This window comes from Peromyscus californicus, unplaced genomic scaffold (assembly GCF_007827085.1).
Source record: "Peromyscus californicus insignis strain IS unplaced genomic scaffold, ASM782708v3 Scaffold_11__1_contigs__length_118956290, whole genome shotgun sequence".
Classification (NCBI taxonomy): domain Eukaryota; kingdom Metazoa; phylum Chordata; class Mammalia; order Rodentia; family Cricetidae; genus Peromyscus; species Peromyscus californicus.
The window spans coordinates 22,407,447-22,423,898 of NW_026294402.1; the positions used below are offsets into that span (position 1 = coordinate 22,407,447).

A 16,452-nucleotide genomic window follows, 5' to 3' on the forward strand; every position below is an offset into this window, starting at 1 on the left:
TAACATGGCGGCCCTGGCTTCTTTCCAGCAGCACACGGGCCCAGATGTTCCGTAAAGTCCTAGCACGGCAGGTGCGCCCTTGTAATACTTCTGGTTGCATTTCCCTTATTGCTTAGCCCGACAAACGCCGGGATACTCTTCACGTTCGAATATGAACAACGCTTGCGTGCTGTCCGACGGGTGAGGTACCTTTGACACGCACGCCAAGTGTCACTCGGCAGGGGCCAAGGTGACTGCTGGTACAGGAAGTGTCCTGTCTCCCCTGGCCTCTGGGTTTCCTGTCGTGTAAGAAAGACAAGCCTGGTAACAAGAACGCTAGTGTGGTCCTGACCCCCCACTTTAACTGGCATGCTAGAGGAAAAATCTCCTGCACCCTGGTTTAGCCTCCAGCCTTCGCCCCACCCACTTCTGCGCACGCAATGGACGAAGCAGACCATTGGCTTAGGTTACGAACTCGGCCCAGCGCGGTGATTGGTCGACTGTAAATCCCGACGGCTGTGACTGGTCGGCAGAAACGTCTCGGAGCGCGCGCGGGAGCAGAGGCAAGCCGGTACTTCCACGGTCATGATGGCGCTACGGGATCTTGGGAGAGATCTGCAGCCTTGGTGTCCGCCGGATCTCAGCCTCGGTGAGCTCAGACTCGCAGCCGCCAGCCCTGGGTTCAGGGCTTGGGGTGCTTTGCACGGCCTGAGGTGTCGCAGCCCGCGGCCTGGTCCGGGTGGGGGTGGGGTAAGGGGAGACCGGGTCTCTGCAGCGACCGCGAGCCCCAGGATTGTGACAATCCCTCCCGGGTGGTGGCCAGCCAGACGTACGGTGGGATCTCAGTCCAGACGAGTAACTGTTAAAAAGAGAGCTAAATTGTTCTAGCGTGCAGGAGGCCGAGGCTGGAGGATTGCCCTGAGTTCAAGACCATCCTGGGCTGCACAAATGAATTCAAGTTGGTATGGGCTACGAAGGGTGTGTCCCAAAAACAAAACAGCAGCAACGTAAAACGCTAATAGTTGGCCTCTCCTGGTGCTAGCGCATCTGTTCTCTTCATCTGTCACCTTCATTCTGCCAAGTCTTCCTGGACTTAACCAGTCCCATCTCCAGGTGGTTATAAACAACCGATCTCTTTGTTCAGACAGATTTTGTTTTCTTAAAATTTGTGGTCATACGTTCAACTAGGTGGTTCACATGCAGACCTCGTTAGATGTCCGGATGAAGTCGAGATTCCCAAAGCTAGCCAAGTGCACCGGCTAAATCACAAACTTGGGAGTTTCCCCTTTCGTGCCCACTGCCCCCTGTTGTCCCTACAGCCAGGCTCCAGCCCTAAGGCTGCTGTCCAGGCCCAAGTCCTCATAGCCAGCCAGGGCAATTGCAGGATAATCCTCACTGCTTTCTGATGCTGTCACTGTCACCTGTATGCCCTGTATTACCCCCTTTGAAGGTACCGGTTTGCATGTGTCAGTTCTCTGGGTGTTTCCCATCTGTTTCCTAAACAGATGACCAGATCATTGGCCTACCATGGAAGAGGAGTTGTGGAAGTCTGTCCTGCAGGGATGGCCTCTGCTGTCTTGACATCAGAGCAGTTGTAATTATCCACAGGAGACTATTGCAGGGGTAGCAAGGGAGGAGGATGTCAGTAGACCCCTAGGAGAAGTTCCAGCCACTCCCCCTTTGCCCTTCCCAGCTTAATATAACCCTGACCCAGCTGCATGTGGTCCTGAGCAAGGGGGCATGCAAGGATATGCAGGAGGTGGGGTAGCAATGGAGTGCTGTGGCATTCACTTGTGCCATGGCGGCGGGGCTTTTAGGTAACGCGGCTGCCAGAGAATCGTCTGTGCTTCTGGAGGTAACTCCAGTAAACAAACACATTGGCTCACCGTGCTCGGCTTGGATGGAGTCTTCTCTTTGGTTTGTTAGCACCCTTACAATCTGGTGATAAGAAATGTACCTGAGGCCAAGCTGAACGTGGAAGTATGTGTGAAAGGAATTCTAGAGTGGCTGTCTTCCTCTGTGTGAGTGGTTCTCAACCTTCCTGATGCCGTGACCCTTTAACACAGTTCCTTATGTCCTGGTGACCCACAACTACAAGATTATTTTGTTGCTATTTAGTAACTGTAATTTTGCTACTGTTATAAACTGTAATGTAAATACCTGATAGGCAGGATATCTGACAGGTGACCTCTGTGAAAGGGCCGTTTGACCTGTCCCTGCTGAGGCCCACCGATTGAGAAACACTGCTCTATGTGCTATGGAGTACAATGCCTTTTGATGGAGTTCGCCATACAAGCAGGCTATCGTGGTGGAGATGCCCTGAAAATGGATAATGAACTAGAGAATATAGTGCAGTGTTTGAAAACAGCACATTTGGAACGGGGTTACAGGCCAGCTAAGGCAGCAGCTTTTTGGTCCTTGCCATTGAAGCCGCGCTATCTACCCAGAAAGAACTGCGTACAGGGGAATTACGGTGGAAAAAGAACACGTGATGCCACCCTCCACATTAGCTTATGTATGACTCAGGAAATGTGGGAAAAGGTGATGAGATGGAGGTATTGGCTTGCTGCTTTGGATGGCAGTGGGGCATAATGAAATCTGTGGTAGAGAGCCCTTTCTGGCATCCAAACCTTGGAACTTGTGGGAAAGATCATAGAGGAGGGAGAGAATAAGGGAGAAGTCATAAAAAGATGTTACTCTGGTTTAATTTTTAGTACAGAAGAAGCAGGGCAGAGGTGACCCATAATTCAGCATGAAAATGGAGGCCTTAAAAATGGCCAAACGTAAGAACCTGTTGCTTAGGGGATACACTGCCTCTAAACTGCTTCAGTTGGTAAAGACTTAGGTAAGAAATGAAGGAGCCTTTCACAGCCTGGCTTGTGAGGCTACGGGACATGGAGCAGATGGGATCAGCCTGAGTGTCCTGAAGCGTAGAAACTGAGAAATATAATTGCACTTCCCTCCTTGAAACAAGGGCTGCATAACCTGAGGTGATACAAAGGAGATGGATGGTTCCTGATAGACTGCCTCTTACAAGCCGGTGGGCACACTTGGCTGACACTGGCCCAAGTCTCCCTAACTATCAGGGCCAGGAAGATGAAAATACAAGGAATTAACTGAAGATATTGAGGATCAGGGAAGTGTATGATGCCCAGGTCTTTGGGCCATATAGGCATTGTGTTCATGGGACTTCAGTGTCTTTGCTGACCCCACAGTAAGGTGTGTGTGATCTTTTAGAGACAGGAGAGGCTGTGGTGGGTCATAATGACAGCCTGGCATATACACTGGGGACATGTAAATTAGATATGAAAGGTGATGAAACCCTCAGGAGGGAATGAAAAGGAGGGAAACAGACGATAGGACCTCTCTGGCTCATGGGAAAGCAAGTGTAAGATCTGTGTTGAGTGAGAATTCCTCGGGGAGGCAATGACAGGAAGCCAAATTCAGTGCTTGTGAGCCTCTAGAAGGCTGTAAGAGACCAGCCCACAGTTTGAAGAAGGCATTAATGATAGAGTAGCGCATGTGAAAAAGTTTTAATCTTGTTCAAAGAGTGGGTAATTACCCCCCCCCCCCAGCATACACTGTTTACGTGCTCCCATCGCAGTAAGTATTCAGGGGTGGAGTTGCTTGCAACTTGGGGCCCTTTCAGTAGCCATGTGTGACAGATGGAGGGGTGCTGCCCATGAGGCTGTCAGGCCAGGAAGCGGACTGTGTGTAGTGGTGAGCAAGTAAGAGACAGCTCTACTCAGAGCTGGCCCTCGTGCAACACAACTTCCCCTGTTCTCTCTGTCTGCTTTCTAACGTGTTACCTTTGGCATCGGGGTGCTTTTAGGTTAGTTTATTGTTGTTTGAACTGCCATTGGACGAATTGTTTAACCTTGATGAGCCTCGGTTTCCTCATCTGTCAAATGTAGTTTATAATGTCTAACAGGATTTTTGTACAGAGGAACTTAGTGCCTGGTGTGTATGACTGATGAACGGATACTAATGCTGACTCTGACCCTCTCAGCTCAGAGCCGCAGGTTGTGACTGTTCTGTTTCCTTTGCACCTGCTCTTCGTTAGCCCGTGTTCTCCGTCTTCCCACATTCTTTTCCCTCATGCACTCCCCTGTTCAGGTCCAGTTGAGAAGCCATCCTCCATCCATCTTTCCCTTAGTGAATTTCCAGTCATAGTTCCTGTTTCCTCGTCAGTGTTGTGCACACATATCTATTACTGTGTTGACACACATTATTAAAGAAATGATAGTTGTTTGTTCAGGGAGGGTTTTATTTGTGGCTAGTACATTTTTGGTCTTTCACAAAAATTATGGAGTGCCAGTGATGAGTAGATTAGCTGTGTCTTAGTGGACAAGTTAACACACTAGCTTTGTCCTTTATGATTCAAGACTCAGTAGCGTTTCTTCTAGGATAAACTGTTGTTACAATATTGTAGCATGTTGATCATTGTGGGTATTCATCTTATAATCTAGAACTTAACAGGGCTTTATCAACTATTCTTAAAATGTTTGTTGAGGGGTATCTTTTCACTTCAGTCTTAGGTCAGCAAAACAGGAGTTGTCTCCATTTGACAGCTAAGAAGTAAGATAAGGAGTGATTTGGTTTATATGGGGAAATTAAATGATTTGATGACAGTCTGCAATTAAATAGGAGCAGTCATTTTTAGGAACTCGGTTACCTGACATCAGAGTATTTTTCTTTTTTTAATTTTTATTTTTATGTGTACAGGTGTTTTGCCTGCACATATGTCTGCGTACCACGTGCGTGCCTGCTACCCACAGAGGCCGGCAGAGGGTGTCAGATTCCCTAAAACTGGCGTGACAGAGTTGTGAGCTGCAGTGTGGGTGCTGGGTCCTCTCAATGAGCAGCCAGTGCTCTAACTACTGAGTCATCTCTGCAGCCCTTTTGGGTTTTGTTGTTGTTGTTTTGTTAGTTTTATATATATATATATATATATATATATATATATATATATATATATATATATGTATGTATGTATGTATGTATGTATGTATGTATGTATGTATGTATGTATGTATATAAAACATGTTAGTATATATATACACTATATATATATATATATATGTTCATTTACAAAAGGGTGAGTTTTATCATGACCTTCTCCTATGTGTATGTCATGTACCTTGCTCATGTTCACCATCACCACCCCTTTGAGGGGGAACTTTACCTGTTTTCTATCCCAAATTTTTCCAATAAACCACTTCTTTTAGGCTGAGTGTGGTGGCACACGCCTTTAATCCCAGCACTCAGCAGGCAGAGAGGCAGGCGGATCTCTGAATTTGAGGCCAGCCTGGTCTACAGAGTAAGTTCCAGGACAGCCAGGGCTTCACAGAGAAACCCTGTCTCAAAACCAAACAACAAACCAAAAACTACCACCACCACCAACAAAGCACTTTTTGTGTAATTGATAGGTGTTCTTACATCTTAGAGATGAAGTGGTAGAGACGAGAAACTAGAAATGACATGACTTAAGTCACACTGATAATTTTAAGAAGATTCTAAAATTAGGGCCAGTCATTGCCTTCCAAATTTGACCTGATCTAGTGACAGTATTGAGCTATCTCAAGCGGAGCAGAGACAGGGAAAGATACTTTCTCGCCTGTGATGTCTGTAATGAGCATTGAAACATTTCTGCGTGTTCAGAGAAGGTATGGTTATATCCTTCAGTTTTCTGAATGTTGGGTCCTATTTTGCTTGTAGCTGCGGCTTCACCACCAACTGAGCTGCATTCCCAGCCCCCTTAGGTCTTCTCTCAGACAGTTTGCAGGTGTTTGGAAGGAATACTATGCAAAGGAACTTGAGCTACTGAAACTTCCAATTTACAGAAAATGATGATGGACAGATTGTACTCTGAGGAGACCTCCAAATTGCTGAGTGTAATGTGATACTGAGAACCATGACGTGAAGAGGAGACCTCTCATCTCTTATTCTTTTTTGTTTGTTTGTTTGTTTGTTTGTTTTTTGAGACAGGGTTTCTCTGTGTAGCTTTGTGCCTTTCCTGGATCTCGCTCAATAGCCCAGGCTGGCCTCGAACTCACAAAGATCCGCCTGCCTCTACCTTCTGAAGTGCTGGGATTAAAGGTGTGCGCCACCACCACCACCCGGCTCATCTCTTATTCTGTCTTTATATTATGCTCTGTTCAATTTCCTCCTAAATGATGATGAACTTAAAAAGAATATTACTTTGAAGATATACCTGACTAATAATTTGAGATAGCCACAAGCTCATCTGGTCCTAATTTTAGATGGGATCGGGAAATATCTGGTTAGAAAAAAATGAGTTGAGTTTAGGTTGAGAAGCCTGGTGAGGAATGCCACTGGCAGGCTGTGTTGCTCTCTCTAAGACGCGTATTCCTCTCATTGGTGTGCTTGGGAGTCACTGGGTACTTTTGTATGAGCCTGGCTCTCTGTTAGTTTAAACGTTGTGGGAAGTGGTTTCCCTGTTTTGGCCCAAGGTTTTATTGTCCAGGGGCCCAATGAAATGCTGTATGTTTTATTATCTTGCTTATGAAATTTTCACAGAGAAGTGGCTGAAGAGCTCAGTGATGCTTGGGTCTTTTTTGTGCAGAACTTACAAGAAAACTTGATCACTAAGTTTGTTCAAGAACTGTTTTATTTCCTGGAACTGTTACATCTAAAAAATGTTTTCTTGATATTTTTAGATTTATTTTTATTTTATGTGAATGAGTATTTTGCTTGCATGTATGTCTGTGTACCACATTTATGCCTGGTGCCTACAGAGGCCAGAAGAGGGTGTCAGATCCCCTGACACTGGAGTTAGGGATGATTGTGAACCAATGTGTAGGTGCTGAGACTAGAACCTGGATCCTCTTCGAGAGCAGCCAGTGCTCTTCAGCCCTCTTTGACAGTTTTAGGTGATTAACCTAGTTACTTGTCAGTTGTCCATTGTGATTTTAAAAAAAGGTTATCTTTTGGGTTTTTTTTGTTTGTTTTTCTTTTGGTTTTTGTTGTTGTTGTTGTTGGTGGTGGTTTTTTGTTTTGTTTTGTTTTGTTTTTGGTTCGAGACTGGGTTTCTCTGTGTAGCCCTGGCTGTCCTGGAACTTGCTTTGTAGACCAGGCTGGCCTAAAACTCACAGAGATCTGCCTGCTTCTGCCTCCCAAGTGCTGTCATTAAAGGCGTTCGCCATCATGACTTGCTCTTTTGGATTTTTGAGACAGGGTCTTGCTGAGCAGCTCTGTTCTGGAATTCACTGTGTAGCTCTAGGTAGGCTTTGAATTTGTGGTAATCTTCCTGTATCAGACTTCCAAGAAACTGAATTATTCCTGACCACTATGCTTACATTAAAAAAGGTTTTCTTGCCGGGCGGTGGTGGCGCACGCCTTTAATCCCAGCACTCGGGAGGCAGAGCCAGGCGGATCTCTGTGAGTTCGAGGCCAGCCTGGTCTACAGAGTGAGATCCAGGAAAAGCGCAAAGCTACACAGAGAAACCCTGTCTCGGAAAAAAAAAAAAAGGTTTTCTTAATCTTTATGGCTTTCCTTTTATTACATATAACACCTGTATGACTGTAGTCGTATCTGTGAATATATCTAGAATATACCTGGCATTTAAAGGTGATTGTTTTTTACTTGCTTGAGAGCATTTATTAATTTTACTTTATTTTCTCTTAAAGAATGGGTGAACTCAGTATGGGAACTGGACTTCACAGAGACTGAGCCTTTGGATCCCAGCATAGTAGCAGAGATCCTAGAGACTGGAACAGATGCGTTTACAAAGCTCTATGGAAGCCTTTTCCCCTTTGCTACGGAAGAAAGTGGATCCTTAGAGGTAAAAAGATAAATAAATAAATGAATCAAACGACCCGTTTTTATGTGCTGCAGAGGATAAGAGTCATTATAGTTTAAATTAAAAAGAATTTTCTTGGGTAAGTAATGTGAAAACTATGCTCTGTTCTTTGGGCTGTCTTAGAAGCTTTGCTCCAAATATTTGAGGTTCTGGTTGTGATTTTTGTTTTCAAGACATGACCGCTCTTTTACAATAGCAGGTTAAAGGTAAAACAGAAAAGGAAGAGTTACCAGACAAACCAAGCGAAAAGGCCACTGAAAGCTTAATAACAGCCCAGGCAGGCCTTAACTTTAAGGAAGCTTGTATTAGCCGGGTGGCGGTGGTGCATACCTTTAATCCCAGCACTTAGTGAGGCAGAAGGAGGTGGATCTGTGAGGTCAAAGCCAGCATTGTCTACAGAGTGAGTTCCAAGACAGCCACAGATACACAAAGAAACCCTGTCTCAAAAACAAAAAAAAAAAGAAAGAAAAGAAAGCTTGTATTAAAGCACTAAGTAGTAAGGTGATTTACACACGGCCGTAACACTGTGTTCTGCCTCCTGTGCTGGTGGACGTTGCAGGTGTCAGAGAACAGCTTAGTCTTGCTTCTCAGATGCCTTCCACTTTTCCTTTGCGTTAGTGGGCTCCACTAACTTGGAAGTTTTCCAAGCAGGCTGGGCTAGCTGGCCGATGATCTTCAGGGATGTGCTTGTCTCTGCTATCTGAGAGTCCAAGCTCAGCCTCTCATGCTTTGTGAGCCGAGTGCTACGCCCACTAAGGCATCTCTCCAGCCTTCTTGTGCTTGTTGATATTGAGATCATTAACGTCTTTTAAAAAAGAAGGTCAGCAGGGTGTGATGGAGCACACCTTTAATCCCAGCAGTAGAGTTTGAGACCAGCCTCTTCTACATAGTGAGTTCCAAGACAGCCAGAACTACATAGTGAGTACCTGTCTTTAAAAATAAACGAATGAATGAATGAATGAATGGATGGATGGATGGATGGATGGATGGACGGACGGACGGACGGACGGACGGACGGACAGACAGATAGATAAGAAGCAGTCATAGTGGCACACAGCTGTAATCCCAGTACTTGGAAGGATGAGGCAGGGGATTGATTGTTGCTACAAATTTAAGGTCAGCCTGGGTTATAGAGAAGATCCTGTCTCAGACACCGAAAGGGCCGGCAAGAGGGCTGGATACCCAGTGTTCAGCAGGTAAAGGTGCTTGCTACCATACCTGACAACCTGAGTTTGATTCTCAGGACCCATGTGATAGAAAGAGAGAACCAACTCCTACAGTTGTCCTCCGACCTCCAAGCATGTGCTGTGATACAGTCACAAGTGTTCACACACACACACACACACACACACACACACACACACACACACACACACAAATAAATGTAATTTAATGAAGTTTTTAAGGGAGAAAAAGAAAAAACCCAAAAGGCTTAGAAACAGAGTAAGAAAGTCTTAATACAGGCCAGATGTGATCATGCACACAGCGCTAATCGCAGTGTTTAGGAGGCAGAGGCAGGTGGATCTCTGTGATTTGCAGTTCCAGGCCAGATAGGACTGCTCAAGAATAAATCATCCAAGTAAACATGCCTTCAGAGTGATACTGAGCATTCCAGTGAGTACTTTAGAAGACAGGGTTAAGGTTGAGGCACGGTGGCAATATGTAAGGAATGGTGAGAAGTATGACAGTGTGCTGTGAATGGCATTCAGAATTTCTAAAACATTTTAAGACATCAGACAGTAAGTTTGACTGAGAACAGATTCCAGGTCATTTTAAATGCTACCCTAATGAGGTCTCTTTTGCTGGGATAAAGCACCATGACCAAAAGCGATTTGGGTGAGAAGTTTATTTCATCTTACCTTTGGGATAACGGTCTGTCACTGAGGAAAGTCGGGGCAGGAAGCCGGAGCAGAAGCCGTAGAGGAGTGTTGCTTACTGGCTTGCTCCATGGTTTGCTCTGCCTACCTTATAGTGTCAGGACTAGCAGCCCAGGGATGGCACAGCCCACAGCAAACTGGGCCCTCCGACATCAGTCATCAAGAAAATGCCCCATAGGCTTGTCCACAGGCCAGTCTGGTGGAGACAATTTGTCAGTTGAAGTGTCCTCTTTCCAAGTGACCCTCGCTTGTGTCAAGGTAATATAAAACTAGCCAGCATAAATGGGCTTCACTTGTGGAGTTTGGAAAATTTAATAAGGCCTGATTATGTATGAGGTTCTGTTTTAAGTAGCATGCATATATTAACTCACAGCATGAATAGATCTGTTTTAAAACAAATGTTCTTGCCCATAGACAGACTATAGTGGGAAAATCTGCACCAGGAGATCCTCTGGGAGACTGCTGGAAGTATGTGCTGAGTGCTAATGGTGTGGTTTGGAGTTTAGTTGTGGAAATGGATAAGGAAAGCTAAAAACAGGATTTTTTTTTTTTTTTTTTTTTGAGGCAGGGTTTCTCTGTATAGTTTTGGTGCCTGTCCTGGATCTTGCTCTGTAGACCAGGCTGGCCTTGAACTCACAGAGATCCACCTGGCTCTGCCTTCTGAGTGCTGGGATTAAAGGCATGTGCCAGCACCGCCCAGCTAGGAATTTTTTTTTTTTTTTAAAGATTTATTTATTATGTATGCAGTGTTCTGCCTGCGTGCCAGAACAGGGCGCCAGATCTCATTACAGATGATTGGGAGCCACCATGTGGTTGCTGGGAATTGAACTCAGGACCTCTGGAAGAGCAGTCAGTGCTCTTAACCGTTGAGCCATCTCTCCAGCCCGGAAATTTTTTTAGATACAATTAATAGAGGTTTTAGAACTAAGAAGTCTTTGCCATGTGTCTAAGGCATGATGTAAATTGCCAAATTAGGAATGAGAAAAGAAAGAAGGGCTAGCTTAGTTCCGTGGCACAATGCTTGCCCAGCATGCATGAGGCCTTAGGTTCAGTCCCCGGTACTGCCAGTAAAATCCCAGCGCAGCACCAGAGCTAGGAGGAGGATGCTAACCATGGTGAGATTATATCTGAAGATCCTTGAAAGGTGTGACTGGTCATTAGAAATGCAGGTCACAAGATAAGAGCAAAGTGTTCCAGATCAAGGTGTGAGTAGGCCTGAGACAAGCGTAATACTATCCAGGGCAGGAAGAGGACATGGTAGAAAGAGGGAGTTATTGAATAAGGCCACAGGGGAGTCGTCAGTGATGGGAGTCCAGACCCTGCAGACTAGACAGCAGCCATGAAGCCACCTCAGCTGGGGTGATGGAACTAGCAGAGCTCTGGTGACCAGATGTTGCAGTCAGAGGGAGGTGCCCACTGCATCTGGAGCAGAGTGTAACTGTCAAGGACAGGAGCGTACAAAAGGATTCCCCCCCCCCCCCTTTTTCCTTCTCCAACAGGGTCTTGCTGTGCACTCCAGGCTGGCCTCAGACTCTGTTGCAGCTTCCCAAGTACTGAGATTATAGATAGACATAGACCACCATACCCAGAGTAGTCTGTGAAGCAGTCTGTACTGTGCAGTGTGGCTGCTCTGCAGCACTGCCTGGCCCTTACCCTGTCTTTTGTGTTACTGTCTTGTTTTTGTTTTTGAGGAGGGTCTCACTATTTAGGTCTGGCTATCCTGGAACTCACTGTGAAGACCAGGCTGACATCAAACTCAGAAATCCACCTGCCTCTGCCTCAAGAGTGCTGGGATTAAAGATGTATGCCACATGCCCTGCTTTTTGCCCTATCTTCTGAAGGAAGGCAGAAACACACAGCCTGGTTTCCTGGATTTTGTTAGCCTTTGTTATTTTTAAAGATACTCTAGGCCTGTTGTGGTTGTGCATACACGTAATGGACTTAGGAGGGAACCGATGCTGTGGGCTTGTCATGATTGTTCATTTATGGAGGAGGGCTTATTCTCCTGTGGCTGGTACCGTAACTAGGTAGGGTAGTCCTGGGCTGTATAAGATGCTAGCTGAGCAGAGGGCAGAGAGCTAGCCAGTAGGCAACATTCCCCCAAGACTTCTGCTTCAGTTTCTACTCCTGTTCCAGCCCTGATTTCCCTCAGTGCTGGAGTGTGACCTAGAAGTATAAACAAAATAAGCCCTCCCCTCCCCACAGGTTGCTTTTGGTCATGATGCTTACACAGCAACAGAACGCAAACCAGGGTATTTCTCTTATCTATGGACTTAAAGCAGAGATGGCTACAAACTGTAGCTATAATCCTCAAAAGCCTACCACTAGTGACCTTCTTCTGCCAGCCAGCCCCTACCCCTTAAAGCTTCCACAGCCTCACCGTATGGTACCAGCAGCTGGGGAACAAACATTCAACACACAGAGCTGTGGTGTTGGTTCAGAGTCAGACCAGAACACTGGCAGACATTTATAATTAGTAGTTAGACTGTGTGTATGTGCTCATACGTGTACATGGGTGTGTGTGTGCGTGTGTGTGTGTGTGTGTGTGTGTGTGTGTGTGTGTGTGTGTGTGTGTGTTGCTAAGGATCCAGCCCAAGACTTGTGCATGCTAAGCAGGCTCTGAAATGAGTTACACTCCTTATATTTCCCTCCTGAGGGGCTAGCTCCTTGTAAACATCGGTAAGCTTTTTTCCAGGCCATCTAACTACTGGCTTTTGTGATTTGCACTCCCCTCCCAGAGCATCTGGACCTTCTTCGCTGAGAATAATATTTCCAGTAATACGCTGGTGGCGTTGTTCTGCCACTTCGTCCAGGAAGCACATAAAAAAGGCGCCAGTGCGCAGTATCGAGAATATGGCCTTCATGCTGCTGGGCTCTATTTTTTGCTACTGGAAATACCAGGTATGTATACATCCCCCCCCCCCCCCCCCCCCCCCCCCCCCCCCCCCCCCCCCCCCCCCCGTGTTTATAGGTTCCACATCTGTATGCAGCCAACTGGATGGGAAAAATACTTGAAAAGAAAGTGTTGCGTTGTTGATACTGTGTATGTTCTTAAGCCTGTGATGACTGTGTCTGTATGGAACATGCACGGACTTCCCTCTTAGTTCCTAACCCATACAGCAGAACAATTATTATATAGTTTTTACCCTGTGTTGGACTTCTAGAGATAATTTGAAGTATACAGGAAGGTGTGTGTAGTTTATATGTAAATAGCCATCTTCAAAGAGAAACAAAAGTTGATGATTATTCAAACTTTTATATAAGGGACTTTAATGTTTTAGTGTCCTCAGATTTGGGAGTATGACTTTTTTGTTACTACTTTTCGAGATATCTTTATTGTTTTCTACGTTCCTTGTGTATTTATCTCCCACTCCCCTCCCTAGTTAGAGCCTCCTCCTTTTTCCCATTTCCCTGATCAGATCACTGTGTCCTGCTCTTCCCCTCTCTATGTCTCTCCTACTCCCCTACCCTGACAGTGGTCTCTTTTTATTTTCTGGTTTCTGTGGTTACTCCAGGCTCTGTATTCACATCTGAAGATTTGGAAGTAGGAGCCTCTGATAAGAGAGAACATGCAGCATTTGTTTTTTGGGGTCTGGCTTATCACTCAATATGATCTTTTCTAGTTTACCTGCAAATGTCATGATTTCATCTTTCTTTACAGCTGAATAATATTCCATGTGTAGATAGACCACATTTTCATTATCCATTCATCAGTTGGAGAGCATTTGTTTAGGCTGTTTCCATTTCCTAGTTATTATGAAGAGAGCAGCAATGAGCGTGGCTGAGCATCTAACTGGAGTATGTTGTCAAGTCCTTGGCATATGCTAGGAAGTGGTACAGCTGGGTCAGGTGGCATCTTTATTTTGAGCTGGTTGACAGTTCTGCATACTGATTGCCATAGTGGCTCTACCAGTTTGCAATTCCACCAAAGGTGGATGAGGGTTCCCTTTTGCCTGCATACTCTAGCTTTTGTTTTTGGTGGTGGTGATGAGCTTTGCCATCCTGACTGAGGTAAGATGAAATCTCAAAGTTGTTTACTTTGCATTTCTCTAATTGCTAGGGACTGGGAACATTTTTTGAGTTATTTCTTAGCCATTTTCTTCTTCTTCTTTCTTCTTCTTCTTCTTCTTCTTCTTCTTCTTCTTCTTCCTCCTCCTCCTCCTCCTCCTCCTCCTCCTCCTCCTCCTCCTCCTCCTCCCATTTTTTTTTGAAGTGGTCGCTTTTTTTTTTTTTTTTGCTTTTGATTCTTTGTGTTTTGAGTTCTTTATATAAAGTCCCACTTTATATAAAGTCATAGTTGGCTCATTTCTTGGGCAAATGGAGTCCTGTTCTGGAAGTGGTCTCCAATACTTACATCATGTAGGCTGATGCCTGATGTTTTCTTCTAGCAATTCCAGTGTTTGTGGTTTCAGTTTTAGGTCTTTGACCCATGTGGAGTTAGTTTTTGTGCAAAGTGATAAATATGGGTCTAATTTTATTCTTCTACATGTGGACATCCAATTTACCCAGCACAATTTGTTGAAGATGCTTTCTTCCAGTTCATGTTTTTGTGTCTTTGTCAAATATTAAATGGCTGAAGCTATGTGTACTCATGTGTGGGTCTTCGATTTTGTTCCACTGATCTACATGCCTGACTTCGTGTCAGTATTATATTCTTTTTATTATTATGACTCTTGTTAAGGTATTTTTCCCCTGTCAATGCTTTGCATGTTCTAACGATCTCTGTACTATGGCTGTGCAGAACTCAAATGTGTCAGCCCTGTGTGAAGTGTGAAAATCAATTTTCTTCTGTTTTGGGGGGAAATAGTTGTTCACTCACCATAATGGAGTTTTATCCCACATGTGCACAGTGATGGTCTGCCTGCACAGAATCTTGGAGCGTTTGTTTATGTAGCTGCCCTTCTTGAGAAGTCTGCTCTGTAGATCCCGGCTGCCCTGCCTTCCTGGCTCTCATTCCTCTACTCTGCAGCACTAGCCTCTGCTTGGATTTACCATTTTTCTGCTGAGATCCAGGAATTACCTACAGAGACATTAGGGCAATTCAGGTTTTATTTACCCTCCCCTTTTTCTTAGTGTTTTGTATTGGTTGTATTAGGCATCTTTGTCCAGTTTTACAGTTGTTTTTAGTGGGAGACAAGTGTAAAATGAATTTATCTGTCAGAACCAGATCTGGGAATCTTGTTATTTATTCCTGCTTCATCAGCATTATTGCTGTGTTCTAGGGCTGAAGTTGAAAGTGGCACATTTTTACTGAAGGCTCACTGCTTCCTCAGAGTCAGGTGGAAAGGCCATCTCTTGCTTCTTAAACTTTGCATCTGTTAATGCATAGAGAGTGTGTGTGTGTGTGTGTGTGTATGTGTGTGTATGCGCGTGCGCACGTGCATGCATGCCCGTGCACACACATGTTTTATGTTGGTGACAGCTGTGTACACATGTGTATGAAGCCTGAAGTTAATTTCTTATTACTTCCCTGATAGATCCCCACTCTATTAAGACAGGGTATCTCTGGCCCCAGAGCTCACGGTTGCTCATCAGTTTTTGTCAGTCCAGCTAGCTAACAGATTGTCCTAGGGATACCATGTCTGCTTGAGTGGGGAATTACAGGCAGGCCACTATGCCTGCACAGCTTTTGTGTAGATTCTGGGGATCTGAACTCTGGTCCTTACCCTTACACAGCACATGTTTTCAAACTAAGCCATCTCCCCTGCCTATTATACGTATTTTGAGACAATTAAGCAATTGCCTAAGCTGATGGAGTTGCATGCCTGTGATCCCAGCACTCCAAAGGATGAGGAGATTTATGAATTTCAAGTTAGCAAGGCTCTGTTTAAAAAAAAAATCTAACCTGCACATTCTCTATTTCTTGTGACTAGGTAGCGTAGTCAATCAGGTATTCCACCCAGTGATGTTTGACAAGTGTATTCAGATTCTGAAGAAGAGCTGGCCTCAGGAATCTAACTTGAATCAAAAAAGAAAAAAGGAACAACCCAGAAGTTCTAAGAATAATCATAGGAGGGGCAGAAAAAGAGGAAAACCACCTAGGAAAGAGGATGATCAGGTAAGAAGCAGGTGGGATAAGGAGATATTTCCAAGCTGGGTTTAGTGGTGCACAGACTAGCTTTGTTTACATAGTGAGTTCCAGGACCGCCAGGACTGCATACAGACTGTCAACGCCCACACACAGAGAAGTTAAAGGGACTGTAGTATGCAGTCTAGTGCAGACCACTCTGGCCTTGGAAACCTAGAACAGCATAGGGACCTGGGCAAAGTTAGATCATCTTATGAGCCCAGCTACAACTGGCATTGACTTCATGTGGGCACATGAAACCATGGGACAAGCATGTGAGACATCATAGTCACTTGTACGTTTTCTGTGATCCAGGTGGATGAATTTTCAGGAGAGGAAGAGGAGGAGGAAGAGGAGATTTATTTTTCTGCCTGGGACCTTTCTCATATACGAAATGCCATATTTAATCTTCTAAGGAATTTTTTAAGGCTTCTGCCCAAGTTTTCCCTTAAAGAAAAGCCACAGTCTATACAAACTTGTATAGAGGTAAGTAAAACCCCCAAGACTTGGGGCTAACTGCAAAAAAATGTAGGTATAGCTAGTATTTACTGAATAGAAGAAACTCACTTTTCTTTGGTACTTGTCTTCCAGGTGTTTGTTGCATTAACTAATTTTGAGCCAATTCCTCATAAATTTCTTGTTTCACAAGCCAGGTAAGCCCTTAATCTTGCAACATGACGATGTAATGATTTTTTCAGAGCTGAAG

At 44.8% G+C, this 16,452-nt stretch overlaps 1 protein-coding gene across 2 annotated transcripts in view; it reads left to right on the forward strand.

Annotated features, from left to right (window-relative positions):
• The first annotated feature begins 20 nt into the window (after positions 1-20).
• Positions 21-16,452, forward strand: part of Ncapd3 (non-SMC condensin II complex subunit D3) — a 79,643-nt gene continuing 63,211 nt past the window's right edge. For both annotated transcript variants that reach the window (XM_052755261.1, XM_052755269.1), the window contains exons 1-6: positions 21-628; positions 7,630-7,784; positions 12,418-12,580; positions 15,553-15,737; positions 16,062-16,232; positions 16,338-16,399. In XM_052755261.1, coding sequence (XP_052611221.1) covers positions 565-628; positions 7,630-7,784; positions 12,418-12,580; positions 15,553-15,737; positions 16,062-16,232; positions 16,338-16,399 — 800 coding nt within the window. In that variant the 5' untranslated portion in view covers positions 21-564. The remainder of the gene's footprint in view (positions 629-7,629; positions 7,785-12,417; positions 12,581-15,552; positions 15,738-16,061; positions 16,233-16,337; positions 16,400-16,452) is intronic.